At 43.5% G+C, this 18,577-nt stretch overlaps 1 protein-coding gene across 2 annotated transcripts in view; it reads right to left on the bottom strand.

Annotated features, from left to right (window-relative positions):
- Window positions 1-13: 13 nt before the first annotated feature.
- The window catches only part of LOC105683179 (alkaline phosphatase-like), a 61,065-nt gene continuing 42,501 nt past the window's right edge, over window positions 14-18,577 (bottom strand). For both annotated transcript variants that reach the window (XM_025746146.2, XM_048653325.1), the window contains 7 exons: window positions 18,085-18,259; window positions 10,930-11,108; window positions 10,132-10,339; window positions 8,116-8,256; window positions 6,830-7,024; window positions 2,146-2,267; window positions 14-1,421 (listed from right to left, as the gene is read on the bottom strand). In XM_025746146.2, the coding sequence (XP_025601931.2) occupies window positions 1,017-1,421; window positions 2,146-2,267; window positions 6,830-7,024; window positions 8,116-8,256; window positions 10,132-10,339; window positions 10,930-11,108; window positions 18,085-18,259 (1,425 nt within the window). In that variant the 3' untranslated portion in view covers window positions 14-1,016. The remainder of the gene's footprint in view (window positions 1,422-2,145; window positions 2,268-6,829; window positions 7,025-8,115; window positions 8,257-10,131; window positions 10,340-10,929; window positions 11,109-18,084; window positions 18,260-18,577) is intronic.

The following is an 18,577-nucleotide window of genomic DNA, read 5'->3' as shown; positions in this document are numbered from 1 at the left end:
TATGCCTTTTTTCGTGAAATTATCGAAAGGAAGAAGGCATTTCGAAAGTAAACGTGGATTTAATCGAAGGAATGTCCGATTTCTTTAAGGTATTTGCTTTTTTTTATGAAACAATAGTATACAGATATATATATATATATGTGTGCGTATATATATTGGTATACATATACAATATACACTTCTATAATAAATCTCATTCGTGATAGTTTCTAGATTATTATAATAAATTTATTTACAGAATATAGACCGACGCTTACGTTCAAAAATTCCATCTAGTTTTGGTCACGGTTTTTTATACCTGTGTGTCTTATGTATATTTTATGTATACATATGTATAATTTATAGCTGAGAAGGTCCAATACTCAAGGCAAGTTCAAGTCGTGAATTTCCAATTAACTGGAACTGAAACGAAGTAATAATTATCGCACTTTCACATAGCATACAAAATACCCTCGATTTTATCGTATTTCAATCAGTTCGTCGGAATGAAATCTGGCTGATTGCAAATACGATATGATAATTACAAGTACACAAAATTTCACCAAAATTTTTTCATATTTTTCACGCGGGAAATCATCGAACTTGAACGCCTCGCCGAATTGGCCCGGAGTCCTTTTACGATTTTTCACTTTCGTCTGCACAAATCAATGTATATATATATATATAATATATATTATACATATATATTCTTCACTTAATTTTCGTACAGATCCTATTCTTAATATATAATCTATGGATAGTTCGTTTTACGCTAAATGTATGTTCACGTTGTCATGCACGCAGAAACTAACGCTGTTTCTCACGACGCATATACCACACCGAATCTCAACTACAAGTCTTAACTATCATTCAACAATCATCGTCACTTTTCACAGTTATAATTTTCCTCAATTTCATTTCTCCTACAGTCTTCGATTACCTCTCATATTCCTCCCTGTTCATCTTCCCTTTTCGCTAATCGTTCAATGATAACTTTCATCCGATAAAATTTCACCACGTATCGTAAACACCAGGCATTAACTCATCGGCATTTTGAATAAGAAATGTTTCTGAAAAATAAAAGCAACGAAAAATACCACCGTGATCCTGAGTGGCGTCGCGTTGACTTCGATTGGGAAACCAGTCGCCGCCGAACTGGTCGGTAAATTTCTTGCTTGGTCGTTCATAACGTCGCTTGAAATCGCTGCACTGTTCGGTTCCGCCGATGGGCAACTCAACTGAGGACTGCTGGTATTGTTAACGGTGGATTCGCGTGCGCAACGACTAGCGTGATGGGCCAAACAAGCCGCGTAAGAAATGGCGTGGGGTATGTAACTCTGGTCCACGCTACCCGAAAATAAAGTAGTCGCCAGCGGTCCGATTGCAAAAACCGGAACGTCTTCACCCCCGTGCGTAGCCCAAGCCCTTGGAACACCGGCAGTCTGAGGAGAGAACAGAGAAAAATGGATTTTGCAAACCGTAGCCACTTTGAAAATTCCAACTCCAGGGTCCTCTTGTTGCGGTAAATAATTCGAGGATATACATATAGCAGACATGTTCGCGTCGTTAAAGAAAATTGGAATGGCCGTGTATCGTTAAATTTTAGTGGCATGACATCAAACGGTTATAAAGATACACGTGTTTCGTGAGTCACGAATTGGATTATAGCTATAGCTAAAAGTCACGAACGTCTCTTAGAAAATTGTTAGAACGATAGTAAAACCCGGAAAATGGGATCTAAACCGCGCGGTTGCACCGCTGCAGCGGGTTCGTTGTAGAATTTTGATTAAGCCGTCCCATCGTACCAGAGTTTACCGCGTGGTATAGTTTTATTTCATTTTTGTTTTTTCCTTTTTTTCAACGTCATCCCTCAGGGATACAGGAGGAACGTACCACCCGTTGCATATTTCGAAAATAAATCACATCCCTCGGGGACGGGGAACATGGCGCGCGCTTGATCGCCAAGTCGTAATTAACAAGACGGTTTCGCAAATTGGAGGCAAATGTATTCGTTTCGTGAAAATAGCGATCGAATTACGAGTAGGAAAACTGAACGCTCGTATCGCCGGGTAATCCGGGTAAAACTTCCCTCCGAGAGATGTGTCGCGTAACGTTGCACAACCGCGAGTCCCGACGCTAAATTCGAGGGAATTTAATCCCCCTCACCTGGATAGAATCCTTGCCAGCCTCCCGAAGCACAGATCTGGGCTCCGTATGTCCAGGTCCGTTGCTGTACAATAGTGTCGTGTACGGCTTCCCGTCTAGGTCGGATACTTTGCTGTCTGAGCCTGAAAAAAAAAAGTCACAACGATGATGAAAAAAACTAGAAACCGAGAATGGCAACGATTATCAAGAATTAAATTGCTTTTCGCGAGGGGCGAGGGGAATTGTCGGGGCAGTGTACATGAGAGTTGTGATTCGTAATAAAACTCAGAAGCCATACGGGGAGGTAATAAAAGGTAAATAAAAAAAAAGATCGCGTGTCATGCGACCGGGAATTGCCAGTCGACGGACGCACGATATAAGAAATAACGGTAGACAGTTACAGGAATTCACTTGCCATGCCCGAGGATATCATACGTTGCCGTTGCCGCTGCCGCTGATACATCGATTAGATCGAAACACGGAAATGGAGAGACATTTTCCCGTATAATATCCAGAGTCGTATGTATGGTCGTCGTACGAAAAAAGTAATTCGTGCTCGCGTGTCTTCTGCAGCGGACGTGAAATGACGTACAAATGGACGAGGGTGTTGTGGACCCGGATGCGGGAATAAGAGATACAAGGCCGACGCGGATACTTCGGTCCATCCATCCGACGATAAGTCGTGGAAAAAAATAAGCAGCTGGATAGCGGAGCGTGCGTGTCATGGCCTCGCCATGATGTATCCGCGCGATATAATTGACGGCCCCGATATTTCGAAGGGGTTGGTACCGTCGCAGGTGCGTCATATCTCTCGGCTCGCGATTCGACTCTGACTCTGACTCTGTAATGTCGGAGTTTGGCGGATCGCTGAATATTGCCAATTATCATCGGGTAAACAACTATGAATTGCCGAGGTAAATTCAATCTACGCACGTTTAACAAACAATCCACTATGTTGTACGTACGTACGTACGTACACCACATAGTTCGCTACCTTCACTTAATTGGCCTTACTTGAACGGGTGTACACGTTCGCATCATACGTATACCGGGGAGGGGGGGGGATAACACAATCGATAGACCCGTTTACGTGAACATATTTATGGCCGTTACCTATACAACAGCGGTATAATTTAAGTACCCGCCCCTGCCAGCAGCGGTAGCCGATGTAAGTGCGCGCAAACTGCAGGGTATAATTATACGATAGAAACGATAAACGGGGCAGCGCATGTGAAATCGGAGGAGGACGACTGGGAATGGTTTGAGGTGCGGGTAGCGGGTGCGCCACCGGTTGGTTCGCTTTTCCTCAAAATTATTATACCCGTACTCGAGTGTATATATACGTATACATATAGATTAGCTAACGCGGAGCGAACCGTACACCTTTAGCCCTAGACTTTACCGTACGCGGATAGATATACGGTTCCAAAGTTCGGCCAACCGCGAAAACGCGTGTTTCGTACTCCGCAAACTTCTAGCCACCATTTCACTTCCCGTTCACCCGTTACTCTCCAAGAAATAGAACTACGAGAGATCTCCGGACGAGAGTGGCTGGGGAATTCCATAGACTTCTTCCCCGGGATATCTACAACTGCAACGAGAAAGAAAAAAAAAAAAAAAAGAAAAAAAAAAAAATAAGTACACCCTGAAAAGCAGCTATCGAACGATCCATATTTTTATTTTTTTTCTTTCTCTCCTATATCTTCTACCTTTGTACGATATAAAAGCGAAGTTCGCCGGTGATTCTTCTCTTCAATCCGAATGAATGAAAATGATCGTGTAGCGCGAAGGTGAAATTTGTTTTGTTTTTTTCTTTTTTTTTTTTGGTAATTTTGTTTCCAGTTTTTCTTTCGAAGGAAAATTTTACGAGCTACAGGATCTCGAATGGGAAGAAGACGTGACGAGACTTCGCTGTTAATTCGTCTAATTTTATACGTCCGTAAATCTGTTTCGTTGAACAGCTTTTCATTGCCGTTTACCAACGGTTTTACGTTCGCCAACGCGAAGTTCGAGTCTCAAGTTTTTCCACGCTTGTATATCATAGCTTGTATATCTTTCGACGGAACACGGGCACTCTACTCTGCCGCGTAGACAGACGAAACCGAGGAAGCGTAAAGATGGAGGGAAAAAATTGAATCAACTACGGAGATCTCGGATGAGAAGCGAAAGGTGCAGCTAATAGTTTCCGGACACCGCGTAGAAGTTCTCCATTGACGTCGTTCGCCGTGGATGGGATCATTAAGAGCCACGCTTGGGTATCCTTTGTCGTTGGGTTATATTCACGACAGACAGTCGAACACAATTAATTCGCGTAGTCACATCCTACTTGTACGTAAAGGTAGGAGCAGCAACGGTTGTCGCGCGTAACACGCCGGATTAATTAACTCATTTCACGGTCGGCTACGTGCAATGACAAGATTGAAGACCCAACCTGGAATTGACTGCTCCAGCCCCCGCTAAGAGATTATTCGCTTCTCGATGGATAGAATTAGGATATCCAAATATTCGGGGATTCTGTTTCAAATGGTATCGCGAGTGATCGCGCGCAGAGGGAGAAGCGATTCGTCGAATCGCTTCAACCGAGTCATTTGTGACGAGATTTTCGCTACCGAATGTGATTGTGACGTTTCTTTCATTTTCTCATTTCGCGCGAGAGTCGAGTCGACAAGGTGTGGAAGGAGAAGTGAAGAGAATAAAAATAATAACTTAAAGAAATTGGGGATGACTGCGGGGTTTCGTTTCAAAGCGATTGCGCGCCCGATAATACTCGTCGAATTGATTGATTGGTTACCCTATACATAAGCAAAAGATTGCGATCTCGCGAATTTCTTCTCGTATCTACAAATTCCGAGTACGAGCTGATTGATTTAGCGGTCTAGAATTATCGATTTACCGCAAGCTACAATTTCACGTTCCGTTGTTAAGAATCCGACTACGACGAGAAGAAGTAAAACCAAGAATCGTTTGTTATTCGAATCCCTGAAGAGACCCGTGGAACTGGTCAATGAAAGAGAAAAAAGTCGTAATTGCTAATCAGTCGATATTCTCATTAGCATTATTTTTATCATTCGGCTGATTAGGTTTTATCAGACCAATCGAAAATTAGATAATGGGTCTTCCAGTTATTCTAATGTCTATTTGTCTTCATTTTCAAATCTTTAACGTAATCGACAACGAATGATACCACTTTTACGGTATAAACCAAAAAAATAAGGAAAATCACAATCACAGCGGCTTTTAACGCCGAGCAAATTATCTTATTCGAAACGCCTCGCAGAGACGTGTTATTTCCAGTTCCGAATATGCACGACGTGACAATGACGTAGACGTTTCAAATTTCCGAACGTGCTTTCACCCTCGAAATGGATTTTCTTCGACTCCCACGTCGTCGGTGTCTCGTGACGCGGGCAGCGAATTCGCACCGCGAAAGTGCAGAGCCGCGACTTATTTAACACGCGTAGTAATTCACTTGGCAGAAAAACATCAGCGAAAACGAGGGAAAACAAGAAGAAAAATAAGATCGCAGAAAGAAAGGGACGTGGGAGTGGCTGAGAGAAGAGTAAAACTCGTTCGTGAGGGAATAAGAAGTAACTGTTTTTACCGCTCGTCTCATGAGAGTCAAATTCGACGATTTCTCGCCTTCAGTCTGGCGCGAACTTTAAAGGGTTAGATCGTTAGACGATCTCACTTTTTTCGCGGAAAATGAAAAAAAAAAAAAAAAACGGAGAGCAAAGTTGAAATTTTTTACGATAACTTGAGAACTCTGCAAACTCTGCAAGTTCTGGCATATTTCTTAATCCGATATTTTAATGCGGAGGTAACCGAAAAAAAAAAAAAAAAAATCTCCACCCCGTTAACTCGTCAACGACTTTTGAAATAAAGCCCCCCAACTTATTCGGCCATTATAAATTCGCCGAAATTATTTTTCCGGATCATTACATTCTGGATCTCCGTTAATTTTTAATCTTTGAAAATTTCGAAGCGTTTCTCGAAAATATTATAACACTCGTCAGGTGTGTCGAGTCAGAAGCGAAATGTAATCATACGTGGTACAAAACTTTTGAAAAAGTCGCGTTTGGACCCGGGTCATAAATTAGCATTTTCAAAAGAGGTATTCATGTTCGCGACCCTGTAGTTGTTTCTATTTTCTAGCAGCGAGACCCCCGGGACCTCAACCCGTCCCTAAAGTTGTTCAACATTTGTCTAACCCCCCGTACAAATATTAGAAGTAAATAATAAACAGGTCGTCCATTGAATAATTCATCACAGGGTCAAGCGAGAAAGGATAAGGGTCATCCCTGAAAAAAATATGGTACTGGATTTTTGGAAAGGATTGTGGAAAATTTTTCAATCACGGCTGAAGGGTTTTTACGATCGAAAATAAAACACATTGCATGCAGAATCCTCGATCCAGTAACGGCTGAGTTATACTCAAACCTACCTGCTGTAGAAATTGAATTTATTGTAAATGACGTATGATGAGAAAAAGAAAACGAAAAAAGGAAAAAATAAAAATAAATAACCAGCAGATGCAGTCCGCACTTATGGTATGTACACGTGTATATATCTGTATGTATTTCAGCGATTGGATTCGGTACGGAAGAGTTCACATCTATGTGGTATAGCATGTATAATGTAGAGCGAAAAAGATTTCAAGGGAGGATCTCGTTTTCTGCTTTCGTGCAGCTAAGGGGCTCGGACTCACCTAGTATGGGATTCCCGCGATGGGTGGCAAGACCGCCGAGAGTCAATACGTGGGAGTGGTCGGCTGTCACAAGCAGGAGCGTCTCCGAGAGGTCAACCTCGTCCATGACGGCGCGAACCGCTTCCTCCAGGGCTAGGGTTTCGTCCAGGGCGCGATAAGCGTTGTTGTAGTGATGGGCGTGATCGATTCTGCCCCCTTGTTCGAATAATTACATGCCCATTAGGTCCTTCGATTCGAGACGATCTTCGCTTCGGCTCGTTCGAGCGGAAGGAGGCAAAAAAAAAAAAAAACGTCTCTACCGAGATCTCGGTCCGCAGATTGAGACGTTCGGTTTTCCGCTCTCAGACAAACCACCATATCTCATAACGGATTCGCTTCCAGATGTACAAGAACGGGGTTTTTTTTCGTTCAAAGAAAGTTGCATAACTTACCGTTCCGTCGATCCTCCGTATCAAGATTATACTTTTCTTGAATTATGGTACACGCGCTACCGTATTTTTACGTCTTTTTGCGAATATGATAATCACGATAATGACAATGGTAATAATCCAGGGACATCTCGGTCTCGAAGTTTCCGACGGCGGAGGGAGATAGAAAAAGTATCCATAATTTCGCCAAGTCTAAAGAGAATGAAATTACCGCGGAGATCGCGTTCGCCCGAAGTAAGAGGTAAAAAAAGAAAAAAAAAGAAAAAAGTTTTCCAACCTTGAAAAACACTTGGAACGAAGAAGAGCTTACGTACCATTGAACAGAAAAGGTGGACGTATAACGTTACGCGTTATTATCCGTGGTTCTTTTGTGAACGGCAGAGAAAATCGACAACCATTTATAATTCGGGATGTTTAACTAATCCGGGGGCCACTTGTTGTCCTTTGTTTTACCCGAAAAGAAGAAGAATATAATAACAATATCGGCTGTGCAGATGTTCGCGTGGCTTATTTTCCAACGATTCTCCATTAAATTCCGAGACAATGGAAGGGAAACTTTTCGTTATCGCCGGACGGATGTCGGATTGAAATTTCCCGAGAATTTCGAAAGCTCTGTAAAAATTATTTCTTTCGGTTATTTGTTTGTTTTTTTTTTTTTTCCTGCTTCCGTCTCGTTGACAATTTTATTCCGAGATTAATACGCAACGAAACAACCGTAATAACGTCCGACGAAACCAGCGAGCGGGTCAAACGCGAGGACGGGGAAACACTCTCGAAGGGGGAAAATATAAACCGGGGGACAATCCGGTTCAATCTACCCGCGAGTAATGCGTACAATTTACCCTCAGCCTCGCTTACCTTCGACAAACAGAAAAAAGCCCTGAGGATTTTTCTTTAGTATACGGAGCGCTTTCAACGTCATTTCGGACAGCGAAGGATCACCGGTGGCGTTCGTGTTCCTGTCCACGTCAAAATCCATGTGCGAATAGGAGAATAAACCTGCGGAACGATAACGATCAATTTCAATTCTCGAATCAACATCGACCATAGAACGGCGTACCAATGCTAATCATCTCGCATTCAATTCACAGTTCTATTTAACCCAACGTACACGAGATTCTCCCATTTACATCACGCTACCTATTGAGCCGTATCGCATGTAATAATTCCAATCCTTTTCAATGTAGGCAATAAGGTCGTCTGTTCGTTGATAATTCGTTATTAACGCTGCAGTAGCTCCGACCGAGAGGAACCGTGTTTTCTGGTTGAGCTTACGGCCTGGCTTAATCTTTGAACCATACGGAGTGTAGATTAACTCGAGGTGGTTCTATTCAACGGAAATTCAATGACTCCGTAGTGGGCATTGACAGAATTTCCCTCGGATTATCGTATTACGGTGTACTACGGACGGGAAGACCTCATTCAATGTAAGTTGTAATATCTGGGGCAGAACGGGCCCTGCGCCGTCGCCGACGGTTGCAATTCGTGCGAGTGAAACAAATCTCACCGCGGTTAGTTTCGTCAACCGTTGGAAAACAATCGCCACGTCGCAGAGACCGCAATTATCCGCGAGGTCGTTCCAAAGATCTGCGCGACGCAACTTTTTTTCTAGAAATTCTTCAGGAATACGTATCAAGTTACGCGCAAGCGGACGTACGTACGTACGTACGTAAGGCGTTCCCTCGCGAAGCTAGAACAATGAGTTTTTAAACGCGAGATTCGCGACGAGATTTCAACCGTAATACGACTGGTTTCATTGTGAAAATTTACCGACACGAACATGTCGTTGTTACGAACTCTCACGCGTACAGGGGAAACACTCGAAACGCTCATGCATCACGCTCCGCGTACCTAACCGGTTAGATTATCATTTTTATAGAGAAGTAAAACACTGCGGTATATACCCTTACATATACCGACGTCGTAATCTTCGCGCGTTACAGCTGTTCCCGAGTCACGAAGTTTTTCCCTCTATTCATTCCTCGACTTTGTCGGATTTTTTTTTCTCCCTACGTAAGAATCTACAAAATCCTTCGTAGAATCTAAGCGAATCGCATGAGGCGAGAGAGAGAGAGAGAGAGAGAAGTTACACTCTTTCGGAACGTGTACGTGGAAGCGTTGATTTTTCATCGGGGAGTTTTGCACCGGGTCATTTTGCATCGCTTCGCGCTACGGCTTTACTACTGAAAGGCTGTCCGACCACAGAACGGCTTTCACTACTCGCGTTAGCGGAGCATCGCCAATAGGACGAACGAGAGATCACGGCGGGTGGAGCGCTTTCGGTATGCTTGTCTGACTGCGGCGAACGCGACCCTGTGTCTGCAGCTACTCCGCGTTTTCAGACGGTTGAATCCAAGCTAGTTCCAGCAGCTCCGACAACCGCCGAATTTTACCTGTCAACTACGTATAATTCCAGATGATATTTCGGGTTTAACGTCTTCCGACGAAATTCTCTGTTCTCCTGGCTGCCGGTTTACCGATACCGGCAACGTAGCGCTAACACCCCCATTAACAACGGGGTAATCCAAATCCGAAACTCGCGTGTTTTCCCGGTCCGATTCTGCTCAAAAAAAATCGACGCGTATGTTCGGTTTTAACGAAAATTTCCCCCCCCCCCCAAATTAAGCGAATATACTTTGTCGCCAGTCCCGATCCAAAGCCCGAAATTTTTCCTTCGATACGAAATACGGGGTGGGGGGGATTAAAAGCTCCGGGGAGGGATTTCGACCGTTTTGAGAAATTTCGTGGGTTTATTCAGCTGTTCGTATATTTACTCGCTTGTTATTGTTGTTGCTGTTGTTACGCCGTTCGGCTGATCGGGGGATGAAAGTTATTAGGAGCGAGGGGGAGCGGTTTCGGGGTACACAAACTCACCCAGTAAATGGTTGACCTTATTGGGATCAACGTTTTCCAATTGATCCTTGTTCCAGACATATTCAGCCGGTATATTCCTCAGACGACGGTCTCGCGACCACTCCTCGATAAGGTTTCTTCCGTCTAGACGACGACCTTCCTTCTCGGGTTCTTCGGGGTCCATTGCAACCTTCGGTACAAAGTGTCTCCTTCCACCTCCCAGCATCACCTGCGGGTTACATCGTTCGACGTACAGCGTGCATTCGTTGTTCACTTTGCGGTATACACTTTTTTTTATCGATCAATCAACCGTCGCTACGTTCGTAATATCAAAGGGTTATAATGTTGAAAAAAAAAAAAAAAAAAAAAAAAACTACGTACAAGGAAACGTCGTTAAATCATGTATAGATTTTTTTCATTCTCTTTTTTTTTCGTTATCAACGAGACCGCGGGTACGTCGACGGTAAAAATTCTCTCTCGATAACAATAGGGATTTTTTTGAGAGAGCGAAAAATAGGTGGAAGTTCGATCTCGATTTCGGAGAGCTTTTCGACCGGTCGCGATATTTCATATATATTGTTGTAAAAGTGCGAACGTCACGAAGGTTGCCAAGGCAACTCGACGCAGCCCGAGTAGCGCCTTATGTTCCCAACTATCACTTCGATGGACTCGGCAATAAGGACGTAGGCGTCGTGACGCGTCTCGGTTCGTTTTATTCGCGTTTTCGGCTCACGCATTTTCGGCTCACGGCGCCTCGCGGGACAAATAAAATGAGATTGCGGCCGGCTAGGCCCGATTATATTTCGGCGGTAGACTCACGTTGATATTGCGCCCCGGTTCGTCCTCGAGGAGTTGTCTCGCTATGTCCTTGCAGGATCTTCTTGCCCCGGGTGGAACTTTACCGTCGTCTTCCCAGTATCGACTCGACGCGTGGCTGAAAAGAGCTGCGGGTGTCGCGTGCGTCACCCTCGTCGTCGTTACTACTCCGGTCGCCTTTCCTGTACAAATAAAATCAAACCCTCGCATATCACCGGCAGAAAATACATCCGTCCAATGGACTATTTTTCCTCTCGTCGTCGATTACGAGCGAGTCGATGTACGGGCTTCGCTCGGTCCTCGTTTCGTCGAATGTTTACAATCGACCCATTCAACATTTTATTAGCAATCGTGAAACAATTAACGAGCCGCATATTCGAATTCACGGATATTTGGTCCGGTTACAATAGCATCGAATGGGAAATTTTATCCCTACCGTCACAGAGTGGGCGGAATTTTTATCACCCTTGCGCACAAGCGATCCCCGATTTCAATATGCAGTTTTTAATTATCGACTCGAGCGGCGCTCTTACGAGGGTAAAGTTAATTTTGGATAAAAAAAAAATTTCACGTCGTTACCCAACCATGGGAAGCGAGCTGCTGGTCGAATTCGACATTTCGCGGGATTCTCCTTCGCTCTTTTTAATTATTTGACTTATTCGAACGGTTTCGGGGACTACCCGGAAGATGTTGTCGGAGTATCGTCGTGCGGTAGCGAGTTTTATGACGATAAGATGAAAAGTACGTGACGCCGCGTAGTTCGGGAGAGCGACATCAATCCGACGAGGAGATCCCGCGGGCTGTGCGGCTAGAGATTCTCATTAAAGAACCCAGCAAAACCGATTAGAACCCGAAGAGAAATGCCTAAGGTTAAAACACCGGTATCGCGTAGAAGGCGAACAGACGGGAATCAGGTTGGGTTATACATTAAAGGGAAGTTCCCAATCTCCCGCGGATCAATCACTCGTTCCCTTAGAGGAATTCTGGAGCGACAGGTCAATCAAGAGTGCAGCAAAGTCTCAAGAGTCTGGGCTCAATCGTTTTACACACAACCCGCGCGCCCGCGCCAACGTTAATAGTCGTTACCAACACATGAAACCATAATGCAGCCGAAGAATTGGAGCAGAAGAACAGATGAGCGAGTGTTTGTTTCAACGACAAGGATTGATCGCCACGGAGACCGCTATAGGTACGACTCTCATACACCGTGACCTCGCGAACTGCAGGAATTAGTTTTATAAAATGTGTACAGCTGAAAAATGAACGGAAGAGGAAAATTCCGAAGAGTCGTTGGCGCGAGCGAGCGATCACAAAAGTCCGAGGAAAAATCCTTGTCGTGAATTTTCATTAAAAATCGGATGTTCGCCGTTCTCGTACTTTTCTCTTCAATTTTTTTTTCTTTTTTTTTTTTCTTTTTTTACATGCGCCCTTTGAACGAACGAAATTAGATCGGAATGAAAAATAAACGAGCGTTAAATTTTTTGATATCGCGCTTGAATTGCTCGAGATGTTGTACCGTGTATAGGTCTACATTTTTGGGATTTAGTATAGTGGGAATTATCGCGAAAGAAGAAAGATGAAATGTAATAAAGCGAATTCGTACGACGCGAGTCGATTATTAGATAAATGAAAAAGCATAGGACGTATAGGTATAGCGGAACGATAACTAAACGCTGACTTCGAAAAGCACCAGGGATGCTAAATTTGAAGGCCCCTCGGGTTGCCGTCCCGCGCGTTTATCGTACGGATCTGGGATCTCTCCTTTTCATATTATATCCCGCGTGTGCGTTATATATATATATACATATATATAATGTATAATGTACGTTCGACGATATAACTTTTACCCGCCATTTCACCCCGGAGGTAGCCATGACGATGATAATAATGATAATAAAAAACCACAATCGCACGCGAATTGTATAAACTGTTTAATTTCGTCGTGTCGGGAATATTCGCTGGCGTACGACCGTGTACGAGGTGTGTAAATCGCGATAAAATTATCAAACAATACCGGCGATAATATAAAGCGAATTATAACGTCGGGGTTGAAAGAGCCGAGGGATAAAGAAAAAAACGAAACACACCCGACGTACGTAACGCACACGGTTTTTTTTTATTTTTTTATTTTCTCTGAATTTTCATTATTCTAGTTAACAACGTTATTCGAATGTACAGCCGGATTGTCGCGTGTATAAATAATTTCAGGGAATAGGCTTACGGGAGAGATCCGGGTGAAATATTTAACACGCGAAGAAAACCGTGCGCGTAATCTGAGAATCAGAAGCTTGTGACATTTTATTATACGTGACGTGAGATTAATAATTTATTAGCCAACCCCCTCCCCTCCCCTCCCCCCACGGCGAGCTTGCAAGTCTGGAAAAAAGAAACACGTTCCAGAGGGGATGTGCTCGCCGTATACTCGAGAAAAAGGTGACGCGGGTGCGACGGGTCGCGTGTTACCGCTGTGACATAAAATGGCGTAAAGGTATCTCGAAAAGATTACTTATATATATATATGTATGAATAATAAGGTTGATTATATTAAAAGAAAGAAAGAAAAAATAAAAAAAAAACAGCGACAGCCGTTCCTTGAGAAACACGCGAGGTGACCACGGCGTCTTGACGTAACCGTACGACCGGCAAAATGGGTAAGGTTGAAATTTTCGGACCCTGGATCGTCGCGGACGTGACCGTAATTCGCGCAGTAATTACCCGGCTATAGTGTACCTATAGGTGTACCTACCCTTTTCGGGTGAGAATTCGCCGGGTAATTGGGTAGCCGAAAGTGGCGTTTCATCCGACGAATATTATTACCGCTATACCGTACCGGGTACACTTGTAGGTTTTACGGCCGATACGCGGGGAGAGAAAAGAACAGGAATTAAGGGGAAGCTGCTCGTGTGCGCGTAAAAACGTCCACCTGTACAGGGGCACTTCGAATCGAGTCAACTAGAATACTCTACTTCGCGTTAAATTGAAATTATACGCACAGCCTGGCGCAAACAAAAAAATGAAAAAATCACCGAACACTCGAAGAATATGGCTTTTAATTAGGTTTTCAGAAAATTTAAAACTTTTCTTTCCACCGTGTTCCAATCGACAAAGGATCCAAAGATACATGAAATATAGATTCAAAAGCAAACTGACGGCGTTGTTTTCAAATTTTTTTTCGCAGCAAAAAAATGCTCGAGGTTTAACTTCTTTTTCCTCGCCCCTTTGAGTCCACCCCAAAAAATCACGTACCGTGATTAATTCTTTTTTTCATTCGGATACAGTTTGTTCCAGATACGTGGAATATCACATAATTCCCCGTTACGTTACAGAGATGCACTACAATTATGAACGTCTCTTTATCTATTTTTTTTTTTTTTTTTTTTTTCGTTGTTGTTGTTTCAACGGGATTTCCATGGCACCATCTGCGTTGTATGGCGCATCATCAGGGATACGTTGAGAATTGTATGGAGAATCAATGGCACAATGGGGAGTAGTTACGACGTACGCGTGTCGATAGACGTAACTCAAACCCCCTTTTTTTCCCTCAATTATAGGTGTTTTTTTTCTCTGAGTTTCCCTTGCTTTTGCTTTCCACATGTACAATAATAAGGATACACGTTTTCCGGAACTTTTTCCCCCTCTTATTTTGAACCAGCTCCTGAAATTTAGTGAAATACTTCAGCCGAAGAAAGCGGAAGACAGGAGAAAAAGAAAAAAGATCGAATCCTTCGCCGTTACCCCGCGAGACGTGGAATCTCACCCGCGCCCCGTTAAGACCCTGCAGCGATTTCTTTCCACCGCGTATTATAAACTCAATTTTCGAAGAATCCCGATCGAATATCGGTTAGACAAGGGACGATGGAAGTCTGACCAACTGAGGGGGGGGGGGGGGGGGCCGAAACGAAATACTACTCGTATACGGTACACTTATGTCTAATAAAAGGAAGACGAGGATCCTTTTCCTCTACTAAAAAGTTGATGTCCAATCGAATCTCGAAGCGCAAAGTGAAATCTCGCGAAGCTGGATGCGCTGGGCGATATTCGATTGTATTTGAAGAGAAGAAATGAAAAAAAAAAAAAAAAAAAACACATTTACAATTCCAGAATCCCACCATGACCGAAAGTTTGCCGCGTGTACGAGAAAACTCCCCGCTCATTTTTCGCGACAACTTTTTCATCCGCCCTCTGGCTTTTTCATTTATTTTATTTTATTTTTTTTTCTCCTACTCTCTTTTTTCTCTTTTCTCTTCCTTTTATTTATTTATTTTCCACTTCTCTCCATCATCCGCACGAACGAGTGGCAGTGAATTTTAAACGTCTTCTTTGTTGCAGATTTTCGAACGAACGAACTCGCCGGTCTCGTGGCATTCAAAGTATTATCACTATTATTATTATTTTACTTTTTCTGTAAATTTAATGTAAGTACCGCGTTGATTTACGCCCGTCCACATACACGTAATACACAGGGTATAATGTGCAGCTGTTTTGGGGGCTGCATGCATAATTATACTTATATAATTAGAAAATACCTTATGAATTTGGAGAGAGCTTTCTTTTCACTGGATTCGCCGTTTCTTTGCCCGCGAGAAAAATTAAAGAAGAGAAATTTGTTCCACGAGTACCGCTTCCATTTTTCAGAAGCCTTGTACGTACGTACCTGACCTTCTAATTTTTCTTCATCCGTTAAGTTATATCGTTATAATAAGCGGGCGAGGTGATTTTTTAACCGAAATTTAAAGTAAACGTGTATAATTGCGTTGTAAAAGAGGCATACGGTAGATATATAATTATATCGTGACCGCCGCGACCGGATGAAACAATTCCACTTGCATGTAATTGGAATATATACATACATGTATGGGTAAAACGAACGGAGACCAATTTTTGGTAAACTCGATTTGGCCGAGGGGCGTTTTATTCGGGTTTTCCGTCAGACAGCCGCTAACTTCGCATGTGTTTTTGACGCTTCGAACAAACTACCCCCTCAACCTAATTTTCTCATCTCTATATCGCCAATCTATTAATTCCACGGATCGGAAGATTCAGTTTTTCCAACAACGTTTCACTCGATTAACGTAATTTTCACGTCTCCGAAATCTCCTTACTTTCAAGGGAGACGATCCCCGAATTTTTCACGCCTCGTACGTCGCAGGCTACATTCACGATTAGGATGATGTATGAACAATTTTGATAAGCTTAACGCGTACATTGCGTACACACAGGTAGGGGTCGCACGATACCGTACGAGGTGGGTAATAATAATCGGCCGCGGCTGCGTGAGAGAAAGAGAGAGGGCGATTCTCGCGGCGATGGAAAGGTGGAGCGAGGAGAGAGAAAGAAAAATAGGTGAGCGGCGGAGGGGGAGAGCAGGGGGGGGTCTGTAGCCAGCGTTACCGCTCGCAATTAATCAAGCGGGCAATCAATCTTAATGAGCCGGGCGGTCGCGCAGCCAACCAAGAAGAGCTTGCAGTGCTCCGGCATATGTGTGCTTCGCACGCTACCGCAACCAACTCCCTGGCTTTACACATCCCGCTGCTTTTGCCTCGCTTTGCCTCGCTACCGAATACCGAAACCGGCTCCGCGAGCGCGAGTCACGACCTTCGAGTTTCGGCGCTCAAAAGTTTAAATTCGGTGGCTACACCTTTTTTTTTTCTTAAGCAGACAAAACAGACGTTCGAATCGTCCAGTCGATTAACGGGGAGGAAGGGGATATTACGGAGAAGGAGAAGGAGAATTTATCGGAGAGGAACGAAGCTTTGGAAACGGTACAGTGGGTAGAAAGGGAGAACGACAGCTCGCACCTCGTGTCCCACAACGCGACGCGACTTTCCCCGCAATTTCTGCGTACCGTATACATCTATTAATTTGCAATTCAGAATTCCAGTTTTGATATATAGTTTGGATAACCAGAGGTGCGAAACCGAGAGCGCGATAAGAGTTGAAATTGACGGTTTTGAATAAAACCGCGAATGGAGAAGCAATAAAGTTCACGACTTCGATACTACTTTCATACGGTGTAATCAAAACGGACGGACAAATTGCGCAACTTGACTAATTTCAGACCGTATATTATAACGAAGGTAGTAGCGACGGCTCACTGAACGGGTACGGAATTATTTCCTATTTATCTTTTTTCCTATTTTTCACCCTCTACCTCGCTTTTTATTATCTCGCGGCTATACGAAGCCGGGAGAATCGGTGAAAAGCGAGTGTTTAAATTTTATTGCTTTGAAGATTAATCGGTCGAGGTAACCCGCCGACCGTTGCGGTTACAATTATTTCTTTTTCATTTTATTTTTACAGAACTGCAAACGGTCATACCGGCGAGCGGCTTGTGCGCCGCCTAATAAGCGTCCGACTTCGATATCGATCAGAAATTTAGCGCACGTACGGGAAACGGGAACGGTTCTTACGTGTAAATTATCACCGTCATTATCATCGTCATCCAGCCCACGAGCAGTTAGTGCTGCTCGTACAGAGTGAAAGCCCAATTAGGTATTAATTGTCCAATGGAAACGTACCAAAGGGTCTTCCCTCTGTACTCCGACTCGCGGAACGCCGTGAAGTGGAACAATTTGTCGTCGACATACCTAACCGATCTAGGTACATACGTATATATATATGTATGTATGTACGTCTAATGCGAAGACCGATTCTCCGTGTTTGCGGTTCGGTCGTTTCCTCAGCCACCTCACCAAGCCCCAAATTCTCTGTATCTGTACGGAATATATTTACGATCGTAGAGAACCCGAAATATTTTCCACCCACCATCGCACCATCTTCCTGGGATATCACGCGTATCTACATTTGCCATATGTACGGGCGATCTCGAGGCGATTTACTTACACGAAAAAGATGTGAAGATGTTTCTCGAGGCATTCTTTTTTCTATTTTTTTTCTTTATCTTTCTTTATCATCGATTCGCGAGTTTTCTGACTCAAAAAAGAATGCCGAATGAGAAGCGTTGAATTGTTTCAAAGCGCTCGGTGTGGTTTTGAATCTTCTTCTTTAATTTCTTCTTTTTTTTTTCCACTTTAAAGTGTGAGTATTTGAATTTTTAAGAGTTGTCCCTAGGACTCCGGGCATATTTGATAATCGAAAGTTTTTTCATGAGAAATTTTGTGTACCGATTATTATTGAATCGTTGGAATAATTCCTTACCTTGTTCGTGAGCCCAACTTATCAAAGATGGAACTTTGGAATTGTAACTGGAGAAGCAGTTTTCAAATCTCGCCGATGAATCCAGACCCACCGTTTCGTAATTCGCCTTCACTCCGCAAAGCAACGCCGTGGCACAAGCGGAAGATTCTCCGACCTGGGCGTCCATGTTGTACGTCTGAAATTATGAAAAAAAAATTGTTCAGCCGAGAAAAATGATTCGAAAGGATTATAGCAAAAAGAATTAAAAAAAAGAGCAGAAAATTGTTCAATATCCCGGGAGCAACATTCGGAAAGTCCGGAAAAATTGGGATTATGATGATAAAATAGCGAGCCCCTCTAGCGTAGTTTGGGTAAATATTTTACGCTATACAGAATCGGCTGGTCGCCGTTAAAGACGAGCTTAAATCTCTTCCGCGTTATTGGAACACCTCGGCGTGTGCGGCGCGGGACGAAGCTGTGAAATAAATTCTGCTGACGTTGGAACGTCGGTCCT

This window comes from Athalia rosae, chromosome 3, assembly GCF_917208135.1.
Source record: "Athalia rosae chromosome 3, iyAthRosa1.1, whole genome shotgun sequence".
NCBI classification, from domain to species: Eukaryota; Metazoa; Arthropoda; class Insecta; order Hymenoptera; family Athaliidae; genus Athalia; species Athalia rosae.
Note: the sequence above shows the minus strand (reverse complement) of the source record. Positions and strands in the feature narration are given on the sequence as shown.